This window comes from Petromyzon marinus, chromosome 14 (assembly GCF_048934315.1).
Source record: "Petromyzon marinus isolate PM22_M1 ecotype Great Lakes invasive population chromosome 14, UKy_Petmar_22M1.pri1.0, whole genome shotgun sequence".
NCBI lineage: Eukaryota > Metazoa > Chordata > Hyperoartia > Petromyzontiformes > Petromyzontidae > Petromyzon > Petromyzon marinus.
Genome location: NC_133680.1, coordinates 14428182 through 14450709, shown reverse-complemented (window position 1 = coordinate 14450709; position 22528 = coordinate 14428182). Strand labels below are relative to the sequence as shown.

General features: G+C 53.1%; 1 protein-coding gene across 2 annotated transcripts in view; it reads right to left on the bottom strand.

Annotated features, from left to right (window-relative positions):
• LOC116942285 (calcineurin-binding protein cabin-1-like) overlaps positions 1-22528 on the bottom strand; it is a 78238-nt gene extending 55710 nt beyond the window's left edge. For both annotated transcript variants that reach the window (XM_032953992.2, XM_076067126.1), the window contains exons 1-8: positions 22399-22528; positions 21922-22011; positions 7927-8040; positions 7261-7401; positions 6248-6428; positions 4973-5102; positions 3582-3734; positions 567-1437 (exon numbers count right to left, since the gene is read on the bottom strand). In XM_032953992.2, the coding sequence (XP_032809883.2) occupies positions 567-1437; positions 3582-3734; positions 4973-5102; positions 6248-6428; positions 7261-7401; positions 7927-8040; positions 21922-22011; positions 22399-22401 (1683 nt within the window). In that variant the 5' untranslated portion in view covers positions 22402-22528. The remainder of the gene's footprint in view (positions 1-566; positions 1438-3581; positions 3735-4972; positions 5103-6247; positions 6429-7260; positions 7402-7926; positions 8041-21921; positions 22012-22398) is intronic.

Sequence of the window (22528 nt, the reverse complement as noted above, 5' to 3'; positions counted from 1 at the left end):
TCTCCGGGTCCTCCGGTTTTTCCCTCCACATTTAGAATCGACATGTGTTTACAGTATTTTGCTGATAGAAATTTCCAAATAAGCCACTTCGTTGAGCTATCGTTTGTGGCCAGGTCGCTTCTGAAAAAGAGCTATGTAGCTGAGTAGGCCTTACCTGGTAAAATAAAACATATTGTTTGGTTGTATAGTTTAATAGAGCACAGGGCAAAGTGTGCCAGCTATCTTCTGCCCAATTGGCCAAATATCCCAACATGCAAATGCTACGATACTCACAGCTATGCCTCCAAATTAACGCATGTCCCACAGTCAGTCCACCACAGTCTACACGCACAGGATCGGTTGTGCACCTCACTCACCGTACTGCGCAGCCCACAGCTGCCCACATTCGACGATCCCTCACAAGGTGGACTCGCGTGGCCAAGACGCGGTACGAGGTGGCCGTCACGATCACGTGACGAGGGTGGTGCGCACCTCGCTCCCGGAGACGCCCCCTCCCCACCCCCCCGTGAGTGCCCGTAAGAGCGGCGTGCGCCGAGTTTGTGCGGCGGGGCCGGCGCGGCTCCTACCTGTGGCGCGGCGGCGACGGCCTCCGTGGACGATACGTCGCTGCTGCCCACGTCGTTGTCGTCGCCCGCCGAACTCAATCTCGTGGGAACCACACGTTCCGTGGGTCCCGTGGGCTCCGTAGGCCCTGCGGATCCCGTGGGTCCCATGGCGCCCATGGTCCCTATGAGCCCAGCGGGTCCCGTGGGCCCCGCAGTCCCTGTGACCCCAGTGGACCCCATGGGTTCCGTGGTTCCTGTCGGCCCGGCGGTCTCCATGAGCTCAGCGGACCTGGTCGTTCCCATGGATCCCACGGGCCCCGTGATCCCTGTGGGCCCAGTGGACTCCGTGGGTCCCATAGACCCCACGGACCCCATGGGTACCGTGGTCTCTGTGAGCCCCGCAGTCCACGTGGCTCCAGCGGGCCCCGTGACCCCCATTGTTTCCGTGGTTCCCGTGGGCCCCGTGGTCCATGCCAGGCCCCACTCGGCCACAACTGCGTCCAGGACAAGCTCAGAGTCGCTAGATGGGTGCCCAAGGGGCGGCGCCACCAATGCCGCGACTGCTGCCCCCACAACCGCCGCCGCCGGGGACTCGGCCCGGTGCGAACCCTGGGCCTGGCTCGCTGCGCCGGAGTCCTGAGATGTGGGAGCAGGCGTGGCCTGGACGACCCCGGCGAGAGGAGCATCGGGAGAAACGGTAGCGGGGGAGGAGGGCGCGGTAGTGGCAGAGGAAGTGGAGATGGAGGAGGATGTTCCCTTGGGTGCTGTCGCGAGCAACTCCTTGCTGACATAGGCCGAGAGGTCGACGTGGAGGCCCAGGCTGGGACACGGCAGCTCCTGTACCGTGAAGTCCTTGAACGTCTCCAGGAGGCAAACGCCCAGACTCTTCCAGCTGCAGGAAACATGGGGCCACTCGTGTCAACTTTACGCACCGCTCGATAAGACCGCTCACTAATGTCGCCGCTCTTCAACTAAGCGTGGAGCAGCAGGACAGGCGCTCAAGGGGGCATCAAAACATTGTACACTAAAATTTGAGGCTGGAGGACATTCACTGTTCGTTGCACGGGTTTGCGGGTCGAATCCTGCAGACCGCCCTGGTTATTACTGCGAGTGTACGAACCGTACAAATAAGTGCTTTCCACTTCATGGCAGATGGTAAAGACCACGCAAGACCATTTAAAAAGAGGAGGCCATTGTGTTTCTTCGTCATGGTCCACATTTACCAACTTTGAATCAACTGCAATTTACTCAATTGGGATTACACACACCACTCCTCAGTTGTATGTATAGTATGTTAATAGGTGTGGGAGGACAAACTAAACACAAAAAGCAGTTATGAAGAAACGATGTTTTACGTCTGAAGAAGTAACCACTGGCAGGACACCCCTCGGCACATCAACCAGTCGCAGCCATAGCCATGGTGGAGTGGTGGGGGGACCCTGTCTCTGATAGCCGGGTATGGCAGTATTGTAAGTGGGTTTATTTCCATCGGTATACCACCTTACATGTGTGAGTTTCCTCTGAGCACTCCGATTTTCCCCCACGTGTATAGACACTCACTCATGGGGCCAAACATCCCATTGCAGGGTGCCGGTTTTGTTTGCCTTACCGCTCGTCTGTAGTTGCCTGCGCCTCTGAATCATTCGCTCTCTTTCTGAGAGTGAATGTAGACTGTGCGGCGATGCGTTACGACGTTGCCTTACGACGTTGTTGTGTGTGTGTGTACGTGTGTGGGCAGTGGTAGTGTAGCGGTTAGCACGCTGCACTACGAACCTGGCGACCTGAGTACAATTCCCACTCACGGCCAACACGATGATCTTAACCGGTCCTGGGCCTCCCCTAGGTCGACTCAGCCTCAAATGAGTACCTGGTACTATGCATAAAAATCGCTACTAGGGACACAAAGGCGGCCGGGCATGGTGTTGGCAACCCACCCCCTCGTGTGCCGTGCCGGCCTTTATAGGTGCTTGCTAACAGCACTTGGCCCGTTAAGGCTATACGGGGGATCTTTGTCCTTGTACGTGTGTGTACGTGTGTGGGGAGCGGTTTCACAAATTTGCGAAACGTGGACCCCCTAATCGAGCATCTTCGCCGGTTAGAAACATTTAGGCTGGCTTGCCTACGATCCATCCTGGGTTTAACCAGGCTGGATTGTGTAAGGAGCTCACAAATCCTTGAAAGATCTGGACAAAGTACCATCGGTCAGCTCCTCTGGCAGGCAAGGCTTCGTTGGCTGGGTCATTTAGCCCGCATGCCCAGCCACCGCATGCCTAAACAGCTTTTGTTCGGCCTGGATCGAGGGGGCTAAACGGGCGTGGCACGGGCTAGAGAAGATGGAGTGATGTGGTACAGGAGGACGTGGAGCTGAGTGGACTTGCCGATGACTGGTACCAGCGGTGTCAAGATCGGCCTCTGTGGAGGAGGCTCGTGAAGGACGCCACTGGGCAGTTGGAGGCAGTCGCCCTCCAACAACAACTTAGGGTGGAGGAGCAACGCTCACAACAACGAGCGGAGCGCCGGGTGGCTAAAGCACAGCAAGTTGGCACAGTAGAGGGCACAGGTGGTGCATCAGCCAGCCATCTTGGTCATCTCAGTCAGTCGACCCGTGGCACCTGGGTCTGCCCCGTGACCTCCTGCCGGCGGGCGTTCGCACTTCACGTGGCCTCAAGGTGCACATGGCCTGGCACAAGCGCCGTGGTGACGTCACCGCCACTTAGTGGTGAATGACAGTTGTTGTTGTTGTGGGGAGCGGTAGCAGTGATTAGCGTGCTGCACTACAAACCAGCGACCTGAGTTCGATTTCAGTCACGGCCAACACGATTATCTGAACTGGTCGTGAGCCTCCCATAGGTCGACTCAGCCTAAAATGAATACCTCATGCAGTGTGTAAACATCGCCACTAGGGAGACAAAAGCGGCCGGGTGAGGTGCTGGCCACCCACCACCTCGTGTCCCCTTCCGGCCATCATAGGTGCCCGCTAACAGCACTTGCCCCATAAGTCTGTTAAAGTCTATACGAGGGATCTTTGTGACGCACGTGAATTCACGCAGCGGGTACGCCAGGGTGGGCTCCTCCTCGGCCTCCTGAGGCTCCCACAAGGTGCGGCGCTTCTCCCTCAGTTCCAATGCCTCGTCAACAAACGCCTTGGCCTCCTCCTCGCTCACTCGCGCCGAGTGTATACGGGGGTCACTACACACGCACAAACGCAGACCATCACACAGCGCACGCAATGACAAGCACATAGCACAGGCATTATCACACATAGCTCACACGATTAAAAAAAAAAATACGTGATCACACGGCGCACATAGACAGCGCCAACAATCACATGGTACAGATAATTATCATACGGTACAGATAATCACACATCCACCCACATCAAACCACACCAACTCGGGCTGTCTAGCAGCGACTACGATTAATTCCATGTCTCATCGACCCGTGTTTCCTGATCTCTAAGAACAAACGGACCTCTCCTGGACTAACTTCGTAGGCCTCACGCAAGGCATTGTTGTAAAGCAGGCAGTGGTGGCAAAGCAGAGAGGTGGGAGCCAGCAATGAGCATGTTGAGCCGAGTCGCGCTGTACGCCGCGGGGCGGTTCACACGGCTCGGCGGTAGGGCATTCACTGCTCGTTGCTCAGATTTGCGGTTCGAATCCAGCGGGCTGTCCAGGTTTTTGCAGGTGTACAAACTGTATAAATACGTGCAGTCCGCTTCATGGCGGACGTTAAAGACCCTGCGACATCATTGGAAAAAGAGTTGGCAAATGTGTTTCGTCAGGGTCCACATTTGCCAAGTTCGAATCGACTGCAAATTACTCAATTGGGATCACAGAAAGCAAACACAGCGCCCTACTACTGGCAGCCTGGCCTCTTGAGTTCTCGCCTGGTGACACAAGTATAAATTCGAAACTCAACTTGTCACCACCGGTTAATTGGGATTACACGTAGCAACACCACCCTCTACTGTGAAACCACTGCAGACTGCTTCCGTGAAACCCAGCTGCGCCTTCCTTCGCGATAGCCTCGCACAAGAAGAATGACGCAAATACGAAATGTCCTAAAATTATTATCGTAAGCGCGTTCCGAAGCCCAGCTGTGTGCAGTTCGAGGAACAAGGAGGGACGATAAATGTCCCCTCTTGAAATGAGGTCCGAGGCACGGACACTCGGCTCAAGAGGCGGAACTGAGCCTCAGCTGCCAAGAGCCGCGATAGAGCGGTAGGGGAAGAAGAGGGGACCGAGCGACCGTGAGCGCACAGCGTGGTTCACCAGCACACGACTTGGATCCTGGTACTCGCTCGTTACGGCACTGCTAAACCGTGGTGTATATACATACACACACTTGTGAATGTATATACACACACCTGTGTATATACACACACATGCAGGTGTGTGAGTGGGAGCACACACAGCAGGGTGCATTACCACTTGGAGAACATAGAGAAGGAGTCATATTTGAGGCTTGGCTGCTCTTGGAAGATCTTTGCCATCAGCACAAGCCCCTTGCCATAGCCGGGATCCTTCTGTAGCGCTTGGTAGATGTAGTAGAGGCAACCTGAATGTGTGTTACAAAATGAAAAATACAAATATGACACTGTAGTCTAGTGATGTATGTACGTTGGACTTCTATCGCATCGTACATTGCCAACCGTGCTAATTGGAGGTGAGGGACAACCCAGACAAGTCCGTGGGCAACGAGAGCGGTCCCCTACACCTCGGTGGGCCATAAGCTTGACATCGTGCTTTCGCACTAACCATGACCCAACGCATCACCCTACAGACACAGAGGCCAGGCCACCACGAGGGGCTCCACGGGACGCATGCAGCCAGCAGGCCTCAGGTTGCCCATCGCTGCTGTAGACCATCAGCCAAAGGCCTTCTGAACCAATGATTTTGCAGCATGATTTCTTTAAGCAACCGAACCCTCGGCGCTGTTTCTACTTATCAGGTCTCATCAGCAGAGTATAGCCTCTTATACACCAATCACTCCTGCGTTATTGGCACTATTGTGAAAAATGTATTCGGTGCAGTCTAGGAATATCGTGGGTGGTAATGAGTGAAACGTCGAAGCAGAATTTGCTACTGAAACGGAATGTTTCTGTGAGTGGAATCTGCCATTACGCTTCCAGCACCGCATATGCGGCACTATTGTGAAAAATGTATTCGGTGCAGTCTAGGAATATCGTGGGTTGTAATGAGTGAAACGTCGAAGCAGAATTTGCTACTGAAACGGAATGTTTCTGTGAGTGGAATCTGCCATTACGCTTCCAGCACCGCATATGCGGGAGGCTGTGAGGTTTGCGTGTAGTCCGCGTACTGGAGTGGTGAGTGCTGGTGCGGTGAGAGTTGGTGCGGTGGGTTCTGGTGCAGTGTGCATGTTGGTGCAATGAGTGCTGGTGCGGTACGAGTGCTGGTGCAGTTTACATTCTAGCGCAGTGAGTGGCGGTGCGAGTGCGGTGCATGTGCTGGTGCAATGTGCGTTCTGAAGCAATGAGTGCTGGTACGCGCGTGTTGGTGTGGTGCACGCGCTAGTGCAGTGTACATTCTGGCACAGTGAGTGGCGGTGCTAGCGCAGTCAGCGGCGGTTCTGGTGCGGTGAGTGGGGGTACTGGTGTGGTGCGCGTGCTGGTGCAGTGTGCGTTCTGGTGCAGTGAGTGGTGGTGATGGTACGGTGCGCGCTTGTTCGTTGCGGCCACCCACAGCCGTAGTCCCCGAGTGCATACAGCACGGTGATGAGGCGGTCGAGGCAGGGCCAGTGCATGGGGCTGCAGCGCAGGCCCTCCTCGAAGGCGTGCCGTGCCAACGGCATCCGCAGCAGCCGCACCGCCACACTGCCCATCCTGAACCACAGCGTCACGTCCGAGGCGTCTAGTAGCACGGCCTGAACAAGGTGACAGCACGGAGTGAACACAGCAACAAAGCGGCCTGAACACGGCGACAGCACAGGCTGAACTCAGCACAACAGCTGACTAAATTTCTTCATTTGTGTGGTGGATGTCTTACCTGGATGCTTTCCCTCTCACCGCCACTCAGTAATAATTCAAAAACAAAAATCCCCCTCATAGCCTTAACAGACTATTGGGGCAAGTGCTGTTAGGGAGCACCTATTAAAGCCGGCACAGCACACAATGGGGTGGCTGGCCAGCACCATACTCGGCTGCCTTTGTCTCCCAAGTGGCGATGTTTATGCACTGCACCGGGTCATCATTTGAGGACCGATTTAAATATTTGCCAATGCTATTGGTCGTGAGCAGGAATCTAATATGGGTCGCCGCGTTAATAACGCAGCGCACTAACCATTTATTCACACACACACAGCTCATCGCCCCTTATAGGGACGTGTTCTACCCAAGCCCTCTAACGCTTCTTAACAGTCAAAACAATGCATTAAACCTGTGTGTTCTCTAATCCACGCACTCCTCTTTCTGTCTCTCATTGTAATCCCCTGCATGCATCTGTCCGTGCTTCTTGTACATTTTTGAGCTTTTGTTCCATGCTCTGTCAGCGTCCATGTTTCTGATCTACGAGCCATCGTGGCTACTACACATGGATTCAACACTTTCCTCCTCGCACATTGGAAGTTTGCTTTTCGCAATCAAGTTCCATCTTCGGCGAAAAATAATGCGAGAGTATCCAACGCTGGTGTGTGCGAGGGCACAGGTATCGCAAACGGTCTTCGTGGGCGTGTACTGTGCGTTGTGCAGGAGTCGCACCTCCAGGTAGTAATCCAGAGCGGTCTGCAGGTTCCCCGACTGGGCCGAGAGGCTCGCCAGGTTCTTGTATGCAGAATACTTGAGCATGAACCCGGTGCCTTTGAGCACCCCTTCCTGCTGCTCATCGTCGTTGGGAACTGCCTGCACAAAACAGCGAATAACAACGAGCAGTTCACCACAGGCACACCGTTCCACATTCTCCCGAGGTTGTATAATACTCACCGTGTGCTACTATGGATGTAGATGAGAACATCAATAGACATGGGGGGGGAGTGTCTCGTTAGGCAAAATAAAATATCGTAGCTTCTTAGTCCGTCAGCCGATGGCGCCTTTCGGACCAACATTTACAGAGGCAAGCCATGGACCATGGACCAACCTTGACTCTCCGAGTCCAAACCAAGAATTCATACCCAGGATTCTCGGCAGTGCCGGCCCGGTGCTCTGACACTTTAAAACACCAAAGCGATTTTTCCAGCTCAAGTGAGCATTGAGGCATTGGTGCCCATCTCCTGTTTACAGACCTGCTGAGCCAGTGGTGGAAAGTCCGCATGATGGGCCAAGGCACACCTCCCCAACCAGGAGTTGAAACTCGCAACCTTTACGATGGCGAGCCACTCGCTCCACCCTCACCTCAACTCCCCTTGCGCGGCAGCCGCCCCGCGTTACCTCTTTCAGCAGAGGGGTACGGAGGAGCTTGTGATAAACTTCCGTGGCTTCCGCGACTCGGTCGTGCTTCTGAAGTTCCAGAGCTTTGTTGTAAACTGCAAACGCTTCTGCCTCCTGCAAAGAGGAACACTCAGGTGACGTGTGCGCACACACACACAACCTCGGTCTATTCCAGACTCACTGTTCCGTCTCATCCATGCTGTGTTCAAGCATCACACTGCAGGTCACAATAACACACTCATTCACTCCCCCATTCATTCATTCACATACTCAGCCACTCACTCATGGTGGAATAAGTCAATTGTGAGTGCAACGTCTTAATCCGTCAAGGCACACACCTGTAGTATGTATGCTGTGTGCAGTGTGTAGGCTGTGTGGATGTGGTGTATACATTGTGTGTTGTATTTAGTCTGTATATGGAGTGGGTATGCTGTGTATAGTGTATGTGCTGTATGTTGTATGTGCTGTGTGCATATGCTGCGTTAGTGTGTTTTTGTCCTTCCCCCGCACCTCCACCAAGCACGGTGGCTATATACGGTGCAAAATCAATTCAATATACAAACAGATGCTGTGCATAATATAGGTTTTTTTGGGTTATATCACGTAAAAATATAAATTTGTCGTTAAAACCCACCACTACCCGACACAGCCAACTAGTAAGGGTTGTCACGTAAACAGAACATGTCAATTCGTCGCTGTACAGCACACCGTTGTGTTGGAGAGCCAAGCCACAACATCTACAACTTATTTATATATTTACACGATCTAACCCAAAAAACCTCAATTATTGAGGATATTGGTCGCGAAAGCCTACGTGTTAAACATATATTCTGTTTGGGCTGTATAGAGTATAATGTATGCGCTGTGTGTAGTGTATGTGTGAAATGAAAAATGAAATGAAATGTGTAGAGTACTGTGAGCAGTCAATGAGGGATGAGCGTAAGGAAGGCCGAGTGGATGGAGAGCTATGCGAGGCCAAGGATGACGTAACGTCATGGGCCAGGTGGGGGGACGTTCGGAAAGCACTTTCCAGAAAGTGGGCGGGGCCGAGCTAAGGGGGAGGAGTTACCCACAGGGTTTTTAAGGGGGACCACGTGAGGGACACGTGGCCGTCGTGGGGAGCGATGTGGTGTTGGAGCTACCGGTTCCTGACAATTCTTCTTCAGCCGTGACGCAGAAGTTTGGCGCCATTTTGTCTTCACCGGCGACGCAGGTATCGGGCGCCATTTTGTCTTCCGCTGCGAAGCAGCAACCGGGCGCTATTGTCTTCGCCTGTGACGCAGGTATCGGGTGAGATTGTTCCGGCCGCACACCCACTACCGACCACCGGATTCTAGCGCTATTTTTTTTTTAATATCTCTACCTGCCTCCAATTCGCCCATTTGTTGCGTCGGGTGGTGATTGGACGGCTTTTCAGCGTCACTTCAAAGTGCCGTACGTATTGGTCAGGTGGTAGAGCAACGAGATGCTACATTCCCTGCCGACGGCCTTGGACTATGACTCCTTGGCCGGTCGCGAATCGGGCGACACTCCCGCAGGCGTGCGCGCAGATGGCTGCCATTTTTGACCCGCCGTCTAATGCGCGTCGAAGATTTCTGCTGCGGAGGCGGGGGAAGGCCGAGATGCCTCTTGCCTTCCGCAGCGCGCTGCTGGCGCTCCGGCAAGCAGAGTATCCGAATATGGACATGGCGGCGCTCGACTCGCTGGCGCTGGATCTGCTCCTTTCACTGGCGCGGGAGCTGGACGTCATTTTATCCATTGCGGAGGAAGCCGACCTGTCGTCTTTGAGAGTAGCCCAGGGCATTCAGGCCCATCTCGGCCTGCGCCAGTGGCTTGCGGTGGCGGCATGCGCGGGGGAGAAGACGGAGCCAGACCCCATCACGCCGCAAGACGGAGCCCAGGCGTGCGCCTCCTTCGACCGTGACCAGCGGGGGGGGAGGTGTCAGGGGATGTTGGCTGGGGGAGCGATGGCGTGCAAAGGTCCCCCCTTCGGGTCGGTCGCCACCCCCTGCCTGCTTCAGGTGTGGCCAGCTGGGCCACATTGCCAGGGGCTGTCGAAACAACGTCGAAGCCTCCGCCGGGACTAATCTTCTGCCTCCACGTCCTCCTCTTCCGTGGGGCCCCAAGCGAGTTGTGGAGCATCATACGCTCGGTCGCTCCCCGTACCTCACCCATCTAGTGGTTACTGCCCGCCGAATCGAGTCGTCGTCCCCGCCCCGTTGCACGTTCCTTGAACAGCGCGCGCAATCAGCAGTCGGATGGCCGAAAGGCGTCAGGCAATGGGACGCACTCGCACACCGCGTTGTGGCGGCTGCAGCCGGGTCGTCCGTGGTGAATGAATATATTCAGGATGTTGAGGTGGCGTCAGCCACCATAATATCCGAGTACATTTTCGGCCTTTTGCCCACTCCATCCTGTCCATTGGACCCGGTTCATGGTGCTTGCGTGGCCGCCAATGGCGGTAGCCTGGGCATTATAGGACAGATGTGTGCCTCTGTGAGGATTGGGGACATTTCATTGGTGGGTCCGGTCTTGGTTTCTAAGATGTTGGCCGTACCATGTCTCTTTGGTACTGACTTCTTGGGTAGGATGCCCATAAAGATCTTGATTGATCAGGGGTGTATAAAGATGCCGTCGGGGCGTCGATTACATTTTTTGAACTCCCCCATACGATTGGCTCCGATGGCCGCCAGAATTCAGGCTCTAGTTAAAGATTCGGTGAGGATTCCGCCAGGCGCCCAAATGCTCGTGCCCGTGAGATTGCGGAAGCACCTGAAATTGACGGTCCCTGAGGCGGGAGTCCTTTTGACCCCCTCTAATTCTTTGGCGCGAAGCCCTTCGTTGGTGGGTGGCCCTGACGTTTGTGGCGGCGAACCAGGAACCCTTCCTGCAGGTTCTGAACGCGGGCTCGGCGCACGCCGTTATTTTCGTGGGCACCGTTCTGGCACATGCGACCCCTGCTTATTCGGCGGGGAACACTGAAACCGCTACGGGACTCGTCGGTAGCATCGTTGAAGGTGATGAGTCAGACGTAGCATGGACCATAGTTATAGTTAGTTTCATAGTTTCATAGTTCATTTATTTGGTATAGCCCTGTGAGCCATTCGGCTCTTGAATCGGATGCAACCTCAACAAACAAAAAACATGAACAAGAAAACATCTTCAAGTGATTATGTGACTGTGCAAACAGAAAATCCAGGAAAAAAACAATCAAAATATTCCTGAAATAGCACCGTACACCAACGCTGTGTGCAAAAATCCCAGTGGGATGCAAGTCAAATAACAACAACAACCACAAGACAACTAAGATTAAGGCCATCAGTCTAACTCCGTACTACAATAAACAAAAACATGGCCAAAAAAAACGTTTTCGAAATCACCAAAATAAAAGCCATAAATGCAATGTAACAGTGATCATAGGGACTGTGACCGAATTTTTAACAATAAACTACATAAATAAATTAAAACACCAAAATCTAGAGCAGGGGTGTCCAAACTACGGCCCGCGGGCCAACTGCGGCCCGCGGTCCACTTTTTATTGGCCCGCAGCAAATTCTGAAAATATAATTGAATATGGCCCGCACAAGAAGCTTGAGCTCAACTCTGTTGCACTTCTCAGTTTCAACACTAGATGGAGCCAGCCACGGAAAACCGTGCTTCTCCACTAAACAAAATTAAGCAAAGAAAAACTTTTACCGCGAGTCACCAGAAATGGCAGCACCGAAGAAACGCAAAATAGCAAGTGAGTGTAGAAGATTTCAAACACGGTGGGAATTTGCAATGAAGATGTTGCTGTGATGAAAGAGTATAATGTCCGTCGGCACTATGAGACCAAGCATCAGAGCTACACATCATACACCGGTGCCGAATGAACACAAAGTCAAGCAAATGGTGGCTAGCCTGCAAGCTCAACAACAATTTTTTTCGTGCTAACAAAATACAGGAAAACGCCACAACAACAAGCTATGAAGTCACTAAACTTATTGCCCAGCACGGCAAACCGTTCTCAGACGGTTATTTCATAAAGCAGTGCCTCATCAAAGTCACAGAAATAATGTGCCCGGAAAAAGTGCAGGATTTCAACAGCGTGAGCTTATCCAGAAATACAGTGGTGCGGAGAATCGAGGACTTGTCAGCTAACTTGAAACTTCAGCTGAGAGACAAAGCTTGTGCTTTTGATTTTTACTCGATAGCATGCGACGACAGCACAGATGCCACAGACTCCGCGCAGCTGTTAATTTTTTTGCGGGGAGTAGATGATAATTTTTGCTGTACGGAGGAACTGCTTGATATGATGAGCCTAAAAGGCACAACGACGGGTAGAGATATTTTTGAAGCTGTGTCAGAGGCAGTTGAAAAGATGGGGCTTAAATGGGACAAGCTCTGTGGAGTAACAACGGATGGAGCTGCGGCCATGATGGGCGAGCGCAAAGGAATGGCATCGATGGTGTGCGCCAAGGTAAAATAGAGCGGAGGTGAGGCTGTTAGGATGCACTGTATAATCCACCAAGAAGCACTGTGCCAAGACTGTCCAGCTGGGCGATGTGATGAACACTTGTAAAAACTGTCAACATAATTCGAGCTAGAGAACTGTACCACAGAATTTCAAGCTTTCCTATCTGATGTGGATGCTGAATACGGGTATGTACTCCACCACTCTGATGTGCGCTGGCTCAGCCGTGGCTCTGTGCTGCAGCGGTTTTATTCGCTGAGATCAGAAATCGACCAGTTTTTGAAAGAGAAGGGCCAACCTCTTCATGAACTGAGTGACCCTCTGTGGCTGGCAGACCTGGCATTTTTAGTTGATCTTACTCATCTGAATACACTGAACAAGAACCTACAAGGCAAAGAACAGCTGGTGCCACACCTGTATGCGCACATGAAAGCCTTCTGTGTAAAGCTCCGCCTGTTTGAGACACAACTACGAAGCTTTAATGCTGCACACTTCCCTGCGCTGTCTGAAATCAAGTCTGCTTTTCCAAAGGCCGACCTTTCTGCTAAAAAGGAGAAATATGTCTGTGATTGTATCTCTCGTGACAGAATTCAACCAGCGTTTCCAAGATTTTTCCGTCATTTTAAAACAAATAAGCTGTTCTCGACCCCCTTCCTGGTGGATGCAGAAGAAGTGGAAGAGAGTCTGCAGTTAGAACTGATTGAAATGCAATGTGATGATTCTCTGAAGAGTCAACATTAGCTTCTCTCCCTCCCTGACTTCTATCAGAGTTTGGATAATGCCAAGTTTCCTCTGATGAGACGCCACGCAAAAATAATGATGAGCCTGTTCGGCTCAACATACATATGTGAACAAACATTTTCTCTTAAATCAGAACAAAAGCAGACTGAGAACCAGAATGACTGATAGCCATCTCTGTGAAGTCCTTCGTGTCTCAACCACCAAACTTTCTCCTGACATGTCAGCCATCCTTCAATCCAAAGGACAGCATCACTGCTCCCACTGAGTGCAATGTTCTTCACATTATAGGTGAGTTAGAAATACACACAGTATTCATGTGTCAATGTCACCTCTAGTGTGTGGCCCGGCCTTTTGTTTATTTTTCTGTATTTGGCCCTCACTAAAAAAACTTTGGACACCCCTGATCTAAAGCCATATTTTAGGCCACCGAATAGCAGTGGCAGCTAGGGGTGTACAACTCCTCTAGAGCAGTTTTGAGTGAAGATCTCATAGAATGTGATTTAAGTTGAAGTTTATTGGCAATAGCATTCCAGACCGTGGGGGCATCAATAGCAAAGATAGACCAAGAAGCTATTTACGGAAAACCCGGACTTGTCCCCGAATGAAAGGGATCGCCTTTGGGCACTTTTGAACCAATTCGCCGATGTTTTTAGTTGTGGTAAATTCGACATAGGCCGTACTTCCCTACTGCATCACCACAAAGATATGGGAAGTTCGCCTCCTATTCGTCTAAACTCTCGTATGTTGAGCCCTAAGGAGAAGGATCACGTCCGCATAGCCGTTGACGGAATGCTTGCGGCGGACATCATCTCTCATTCCAATAGTCCGTGATGGGCTCCCATTGTCTTGGTTAAAAAACGGGATAGAAGTTTCCGATTCTGTGTCGATTTCCATAAACTCGACAAAATCTCCGTGGCAGATGCCTAACCCCTGCCCCACATGGACGATTCGCTGGATGCTCTTTCGGGTGCGGGTTTTTTTTCCACTCTGGACTTGTTATCCGGGTTCTGGCAATTGCCGTTAGATGACGATTAGAAACCTAAAACCGTTTTCCGCACACCCTACGGTTTGTTTCAATTTAATTGCCTTCCGATGGGTCTCCATTCGGCTCCAGCCACCTTTCAGCACCTTATGGAGTTGGTCTTGGCAGGCCTCCAGTGGGATTCGTGTCTCATATACCTTGATGACATCATTGTTGGCCGCACATTCGAGGAGCACTTGCAACGACTACGGTCGCATGGCACCGAAAAGGTTGTGGCTTATGGTAGTCGTGGACCATGCCGCCCTGCAATACTCCCTGTGTATTGACCAGCCTTCCGGTAAGTTGTCCCATGGCTCGAGGTACTGCAGGAGTATTCCTACGAGGTCATCTACAAGAAAGGGGCACGATATGGTAACGCAAATGCCTTGTCGTGCCTTCCGCCAGGCACCAGGTGTGCCTGTACAGAGGGCGCCAGTCGCTGTAGGCCTGCGGTTGTGGGAACGCCTCAATTGGTGGCAACTGTTAGACCGCGGCAAGGTGAGGTAAAAACAACGAGACTCCCTTTACCCTACCTTTTACCTTACCACAATACAATCCCTCTACCCTTACCTTTTACCCTTTAGCAAGGTCAGGTAAAAGGTAAAAGTTAAAAAGCAACAAGCCTACATTTACCCTACTTTTTACCCTTACCCCATACAAATTACCCGATTACAGGGATAAAACACATGAAAAAGGTTTCCACCCCGACGCCAACGTCCCGACCTCGCTGCCTGGGGTAAGCATTTTGTGCTTCTTGAGGTGGGCTTTCCACCCCGATGTGAGGAAAACCACTTGCGGCAGTGTACACACTGCCGCTTTCCTTGCTGCACATGGGGATCACCCTGCATCCAATCGTGCGTGTGCTCCCACGGGAACGCATGCCGCTGCCTCTTTCGATTGCTGTTCGCAGCGACCCCGAAAATGCCGTTGCTGGCATCCTTGACCTTATCCTCTACCTCAAGAACGTGGTCCGTCTCCAACTGGTCTGACATCAATGATTCCAATTTTAAATGGAGGCCACGGACTGCGCCACAGAGCTTTTAGCGAGCAGTAAACAGGGCATTTACCGGGTAATAATTTGCGCTACCTTTACCCTACCGGGTAATTCTTCCATGCTACCTTTACCCTAGCCTTTGCCTTACCCCTTGGCATGGTCAACACCTTTACCCTTTACCCTTTTACCCGGTAAAAAGGGTAAATTAACTTACCTTGCCCGAGGCCTAGCAACTGCCGCGGCGGCTCCATCTGATAGTGGGCTGTTACCTGGGGATTACGGTCCCAGTTTCAGATGGAGGATGCCTCGTTATTGGGATTGCGACACCACGTCACACCAATCGATCACATGGCCACACCAGCGAGGTCCCCGGCCATAGCTCTTCATGATGGCCTCCTCATGCGATGGGATGTTGAATTGTTAAGGTATTGTGTGGTGGTGCCTATGGTCCTCCGAGGGAAGCTTGCCCATGAAATTCATGAAAAGGTGATACACCTGGGAGCTCGAAAGATGTTGCTAACAATTAAACATAATTATTACTGGCCGGGTATAGAGGAGGACGTGGCACTTCTCGTCAAGGGTTGTCATGACTGTGCCCGCCGTAAGCAGCCGGCCCGGCACAATCGACCCCCACTGCAATCTATCATGGTATCACGTGTCAAGGAACTGGTGGCATTTGATATCCTGGGGCCGTTTCCAGTTTCGCAAAGGGGCCACAAATATCTTTTAAAGGAGACCACGTGAGGGACACGTGGTCGTCGTGGGGAGCCAGGGTAAGGATCGGCTGGAAGAGGTCTCTCTCCTCGTCGCGGGGCGGTGTTGGCTGATCCCCCGCCCCGGGCAGGCGGGTGAGAGAGCCTAGGGGTAGCCAAAGAGATCCCAACGTATATAGTATCCCCGAGGGAGCCTAGGGGTAGTCGAAGTAGTCCCGACGTATATAGTTATCCCAGGTTCAAGTGAAGGACGGAGAATAGAGTGCACCTACACTGGTGAGAGTGTAGGATGCAGTGTGAGAGCATGTCTTAATAAACGGTTGCCAGCCCTTATAGAATTCCTCGTCTCCGCGTGGTTGGACTGCACTACATATGCGCTAAGTGTATGTTGTGTGTATGGTGTATGCTGTGTCTAATATGTGCTGTGTGTAGTGTATGTGCTGTGTGTATGCTGTGTATGATGCATGCTGTGTATGATGCATGCTGTGTGTATGCTCTGTAGCATATATGCTGCGGGTATTGTGTATGCTCTAAGTGCTGTGTATAGGGTGTGTAGTGTGTATGTTGTGTGTGTAGCATGTGTGTTCTGTGTGAGCTGTAGTGTGTGTATGCTGTTTTGTGTGCAGAGTGGTGCATGCTGTATGGCGTGTGCTGTATGGTGAGTGCAATATGGTTAGTATGCTGTGTGTGCTGCATTGTTAGTATGCTGTGTGTGCTGTATGGTTTGTATGCTGTGTATGTGTGCTGTGTGTGCTGCATGGTGTATGTGTGCTGTGTGTGCGCTATATGGTCTGTATGCTGTGTGTGCTGCATGGTGTGTGTGCTGCATGGTGTGTGTGCTGCATGGTTCGTATGCTGTGTGTGTGCTATGTGTCTGTGCTGTGTGTGCTTCATGGTGTGTGTGTGCTGCATGGTGCTTGTGTGCTGGATGGTGTGTGTGTGTGCTGCATGGTGCTTGTGTGCTGGATGGTGTGTGTGTGCTGGATGGTGTGTGTGTGCTGCATGGTGTGTGTGCGCTGCAGTCAAATGCTCTACCACTGAGCTATACCCCCCTAATGGAACATCTTCGCTGGTTAGAAACATTTAGGCTGGCCTGCCTACGATCCATCCTGGGTTAACCAGACTGGATTGTGTGAGGAGCTCACAAATCCTTGAAAGATCTGGGCAGGGTCCAATCGGTGAGCTCCTCCGGCGGGGAAGGCTGCGATGGCTGGGTCATGTAGCCCGCATGCCCAGCCACCGCATGCCGAAACAGCTTTTGTTCGGCCGGATTGAGGGGGCTAAGTGGGCGCGGCACGGGCTAGAGAAGAGATGGAGTGACGTGGTACAGGAGGACGTGGAGCTGAGTGGACTTGCCGATGACTGGTACCAGCGGTGTCAAGATCGACCTCTGTGGAGGAGGCTCGTTAAGGACGCTACTGGGCAGTTGGAGGCAGTCGCCCTCCAACAACAACGGAGGGCGGAGGAGCGACACTCACAACAACGAGCGGAGCGCCGGGTGGCTAAAGCACAGCAGGTTGCCACAGTAGGGGGCACAGTTGGTGCATCAGCCAGTCATCTCAAGTCAGTCGACCCGTGGCACCTGGGTCTGCCCCGTGACCTCCTGGCAGCGGGCGTTCGACACTTCACGTGGCCTCAGGGTGCACATAGCCTGGCACAAGCGTCGTGGTGACGTCACCGCCACTTAGTGGCAAATGGCGGTTGTTGTTGTGTGCTGCACGGTGTGTGTGTGTGTGCTGCATGGTGTGTGTGTGCTGCATGGTGTGTGTGTGTGCTGCATGGTGTGTGTGTGTGTGTGCTGCATGGTGTGTGTGTGCTACATGGTGTGTGTGTGCTACATGGTGTGTGTGTGCTGCATGGTGTGTGTGATGCATGGTGTGTGTGTGTGTGCTACATGGTGTGTGTGTGTGTGCTGCATGGTGTGTGTGATGCATGGTGTGTGTGTGTGCTGCATGGTGTGTGTGTGCTGCATGGTGTGTGTGTGCTGCATGGTGTGTGTGTGTGTGCTGCATGGTGTGTGTGTGTGTGCTGCATGGTGTGTGTGTGCTGCATGGTGTGTGTGTGTGCTGCATGGTGTGTGTGTGCTGCATGGCGTGTGTGTGTGTGTGCTACATGGTGTGTGTGTGCTACATGGTGTGTGTGTGTGTGTGTGCTGCATGGTGTGTGTGTGTGCTGCATGGTGTGTGTGTGTGTGCTGCATGGTGTGTGTGTGCTACATGGTGTGTGTGTGTGCTGCATGGTGTGTGTGCTGCATGGCGTGTGTATGTGTGTGTGCTACATGGTGTGTGTGTGCTACATGGTGTGTGTGTGCTGCATGGTGTGTGTGTGCTGCATGGTGTGTGTGTGTGTGCTGCATGGTGTGTGTGTGTGTGCTGCATGGTGTGTGTGTGTGTGCTACATGGTGTGTGTGCTGCATGGTGTGTGTGCTACATGGTGTGTGTGTGTGTGTGCTACATGGTGTGTGTGTGCTGCATGGTGTGTGTGTGTGTGCTGCATGGTGTGTGTGTGTGTGCTGCATGGTGTGTGTGTGCTACATGGTGTGTGTGTGTGTGCTGCATGGTGTGTGTGTGTGCTGCATGGTGTGTGTGTGTGCTGCATGGTGTGTGTGTGTGTGCTGCATGGTGTGTGTGTGTGCTGCATGGTGTGTGTGTGTGCTGCATGGTGTGTGTGTGCTGCATGGTGTGTGTGCTGCATGGTGTGTGTGCTGCATGGTTCGTATGCTGTGTGTGTGCTATGTGTCTGTGCTGTGTGTGCTTCATGGTGTGTGTGTGCTGCATGGTGCTTGTGTGCTGGATGGTGTGTGTGTGTGCTGCATGGTGCTTGTGTGCTGGATGGTGTGTGTGTGCTGCATGGTGTGTGTGTGCGCTGCAGTCAAATGCTCTACCACTGAGCTATACCCCCCTAATGGAACATCTTCGCCGGTTAGAAACATTTAGGCTGGCCTGCCTACGATCCATCCTGGGTTAACCAGACTGGATTGTGTGAGGAGCTCACAAATCCTTGAAAGATCTGGGCAGGGTCCAATCGGTGAGCTCCTCCGGCGGGGAAGGCTGCGATGGCTGGGTCATGTAGCCCGCATGCCCAGCCACCGCATGCCGAAACAGCTTTTGTTCGGCCGGATTGAGGGGGCTAAGTGGGCGCGGCACGGGCTAGAGAAGAGATGGAGTGACGTGGTACAGGAGGACGTGGAGCTGAGTGGACTTGCCGATGACTGGTACCAGCGGTGTCAAGATCGACCTCTGTGGAGGAGACTCGTGAAGGACGCTACTGGGCAGTTGGAGGCAGTCGCCCTCCAACAACAACGGAGGGCGGAGGAGCGACGCTCACAACAACGAGCGCAGCGCCGGGTGGCTAAAGCACAGCAGGTTGCCACAGTAGGGGGCACAGTTGGTGCATCAGCCAGTCATCTCAAGTCAGTCGACCCGTGGCACCTGGGTCTGCCCCGTGACCTCCTGGCAGCGGGCGTTCGACACTTCACGTGGCCTCAGGGTGCACATAGCCTGGCACAAGCGTCGTGGTGACGTCACCGCCACTTAGTGGCGAATGGCGGTTGTTGTTGTGTGCTGCATGGTGTGTGTGTGTGTGCTGCATGGTGTGTGTGTGCTGCATGGTGTGTGTGTGTGTGCTGCATGGTGTGTGTGTGTGTGCTGCATGGTGTGTGTGTGTGTGCTACATGGTGTGTGTGTGTGCTACATGGTGTGTGTGTGCTGCATGGTGTGTGTGATGCATGGTGTGTGTGTGTGTGCTACATGGTGTGTGTGTGTGCTGCATGGTGTGTGTGATGCATGGTGTGTGTGTGTGCTGCATGGTGTGTGTGTGTGCTGCATGGTGTGTGTGTGTGTGCTGCATGGTGTGTGTGTGCTGCATGGTGTGTGTGTGCTGCATGGTGTGTGTGTGTGTGCTGCATGGTGTGTGTGTGTGTGTGTGCTGCATGGTGTGTGTGTGCTGCATGGTGTGTGTGTGTGCTGCATGGTGTGTGTGTGCTGCATGGCGTGTGTGTGTGTGTGCTACATGGTGTGTGTGTGCTACATGGTGTGTGTGTGTGCTGCATGGTGTGTGTGTGTGCTGCATGGTGTGTGTGTGTGCTGCATGGTGTGTGTGTGCTACATGGTGTGTGTGTGTGCTGCATGGTGTGTTTGTGTGTGCTGCATGGCGTGTGTATGTGTGTGTGCTACATGGTGTGTGTGTGCTACATGGTGTGTGTGTGCTGCATGGTGTGTGTGTGCTGCATGGTGTGTGTGTGTGTGCTGCATGGTGTGTGTGTGTGTGCTGCATGGTGTGTGTGTGTGTGCTACATGGTGTGTGTGCTGCATGGTGTGTGTGTGTGTGCTGCATGGTGTGTGTGTGTGTGTGCTGCATGGTGTGTGTGCTACATGGTGTGTGTGTGTGTGTGTGCTGCATGGTGTGTGTGTGTGCTGCATGGTGTGTGTGTGTGCTGCATGGTGTGTGTGTGCTGCATGGTGTGTGTGTGTGCTGCATGGTGTGTGTGTGTGTGCTGCATGGTGTGTGTGTGTGTGTGCTGCATGGTGTGTGTGTGCTGCATGGTGTGTGTGTGTGTGCTGCATGGTGTGTGTGCTGCATGGTGTGTGTGTGTGTGCTGCATGGTGTGTGTGTGTGCTGCATGGTGTGTGTGTGTGTGCTGCATGGTGTGTGTGTGTGTGCTACATGGTGTGTGTGTGTGCTACATGGTGTGTGTGTGTGCTACATGGTGTGTGTGTGCTGCATGGTGTGTGTGCTACATGGTGTGTGTGTGTGCTACATGGTGTGTGTGTGCTACATGGTGTGTGTGTGTGTGCTACATGGTGTGTGTGTGTGCTACATGGTGTGTGTGTGTGTGCTACATGGTGTGTGTGTGCTACATGGTGTGTGTGTGCTGCATGGTGTGTGTGTGTGCTGCATGGTGTGTGTGTGTGTGCTGCATGGTGTGTGTGTGTGTGCTGCATGGTGTGTGTGTGTGTGCTACATGGTGTGTCTGCTGCATGGTGTGTGTGCTACATGGTGTGTGTGTGTGTGCTACATGGTGTGTGTGTGTGTGCTGCATGGTGTGTGTGTGTGTGCTGCATGGTGTGTGTGTGTGTGCTGCATGGTGTGTGTGCTACATGGTGTGTGTGTGTGCTGCATGGTGTGTGTGTGTGCTGCATGGTGTGTGTGTGTGCTGCATGGTGTGTGTGTGTGTGTGCTGCATGGTGTGTGTGTGCTGCATGGTGTGTGTGTGCTGCATGGTGTGTGTGTGTGTGTGTGCTGCATGGTGTGTGTGTGTGTGCTGCATGGTGTGTGTGCTGCATGGTGTGTGTGTGTGTGCTGCATGGTGTGTGTGTGTGCTGCATGGTGTGTGTGTGTGTGTGCTGCATGGTGTGTGTGTGTGCTGCATGGTGTGTGTGTGTGCTACATGGTGTGTGTGTGTGTGCTACATGGTGTGTGTGTGTGCTACATGGTGTGTGTGTGTGTGCTACATGGTGTGTGTGTGCTGCATGGTGTGTGTGTGCTGCATGGTGTGTGTGCTACATGGTGTGTGTGTGTGCTACATGGTGTGTGTGTGTGTGTGCTGCATGGTGTGTGTGTGTGTGTGCTACATGGTGTGTGTGTGTGCTACATGGTGTGTGTGCTACATGGTGTGTGTGTGCTACATGGTGTGTGTGTGTGTGTGCTGCATGGTGTGTGTGTGTGTGCTACATGGTGTGTGTGTGTGTGCTATATGGTGTGTGAGTGCTACATGGTGTGTGTGTGTGCTACATGGTGTGTGTGTGCTACATGGTGTGTGTGCTACATGGTGTGTGTGTGCTACATGGTGTGTGTGCTGCATGGTGTGTGTGTGTGTGCTACATGGTGTGTGTGTGTGCTACATGGTGTGTGTGTGCTACATGGTGTGTGTGTGCTACATGGTGTGTGTGTGTGCTACATGGTGTGTGTGTGTGCTGCATGGTGTGTGTGTGTGTGCTACATGGTGTGTGTGTGCTACATGGTGTGTGTGTGCTACATGGTGTGTGTGTGTGTGTGCTGCATGGTGTGTGTGTGCTACATGGTGTGTGTGTGTGTGTGTGCTACATGGTGTGTGTGTGTGTGCTGGGGTCACCTGCGCCTCCTTGGTCCTCGAATTGGCGCCCTCGAAGGCCCCGCGCTCCCCGCTCGGCGCGGCCGCCTCGTTCAGCGCTGCGATGCGAATCTGGGGGCACAGGCGGCGAGGGTCTCCCCGTTGTCTCTCACTGTCCCCGTGTCTCTCACTGTCCCCGTGTCTTCCCATTGTCTCTCACTGTCCCCGTGTCTCTCACTGTCCCCGTGTCTCTCACTGTCCCCGTGTCTCCTCATTGCCTCTCACTGTCCCCGTGTCTCTCACTGTCCCCGTGTCTCCCCATTGTCTGTCATTGTCCCCGTGTCTCTCACTGTCCCCGTGTCTCCCCATTGTCTCTCACTGTCCCCGTGTCTCTCACTGTCCCCGTGTCTCCCCACTGTCTCTCACTGTCCCCGTGTCTCCCCATTGTCTCTCACTGTCCCCGTGTCTCTCACTGTCCCCCCGTGTCTCAGACTATCCCCGTGTGTCCCCGTGTCTCACCATGTCGAGGGATGAACTCGCCCGCGTATCCTTCCACCGGCGTCTTCTCGCCGCGACCTCTCACCCCGAGACTCCCTGGTATCCCCTATCACAACGGGACCCCCTCGCTGTCCCCCCGAGACCCACTCGC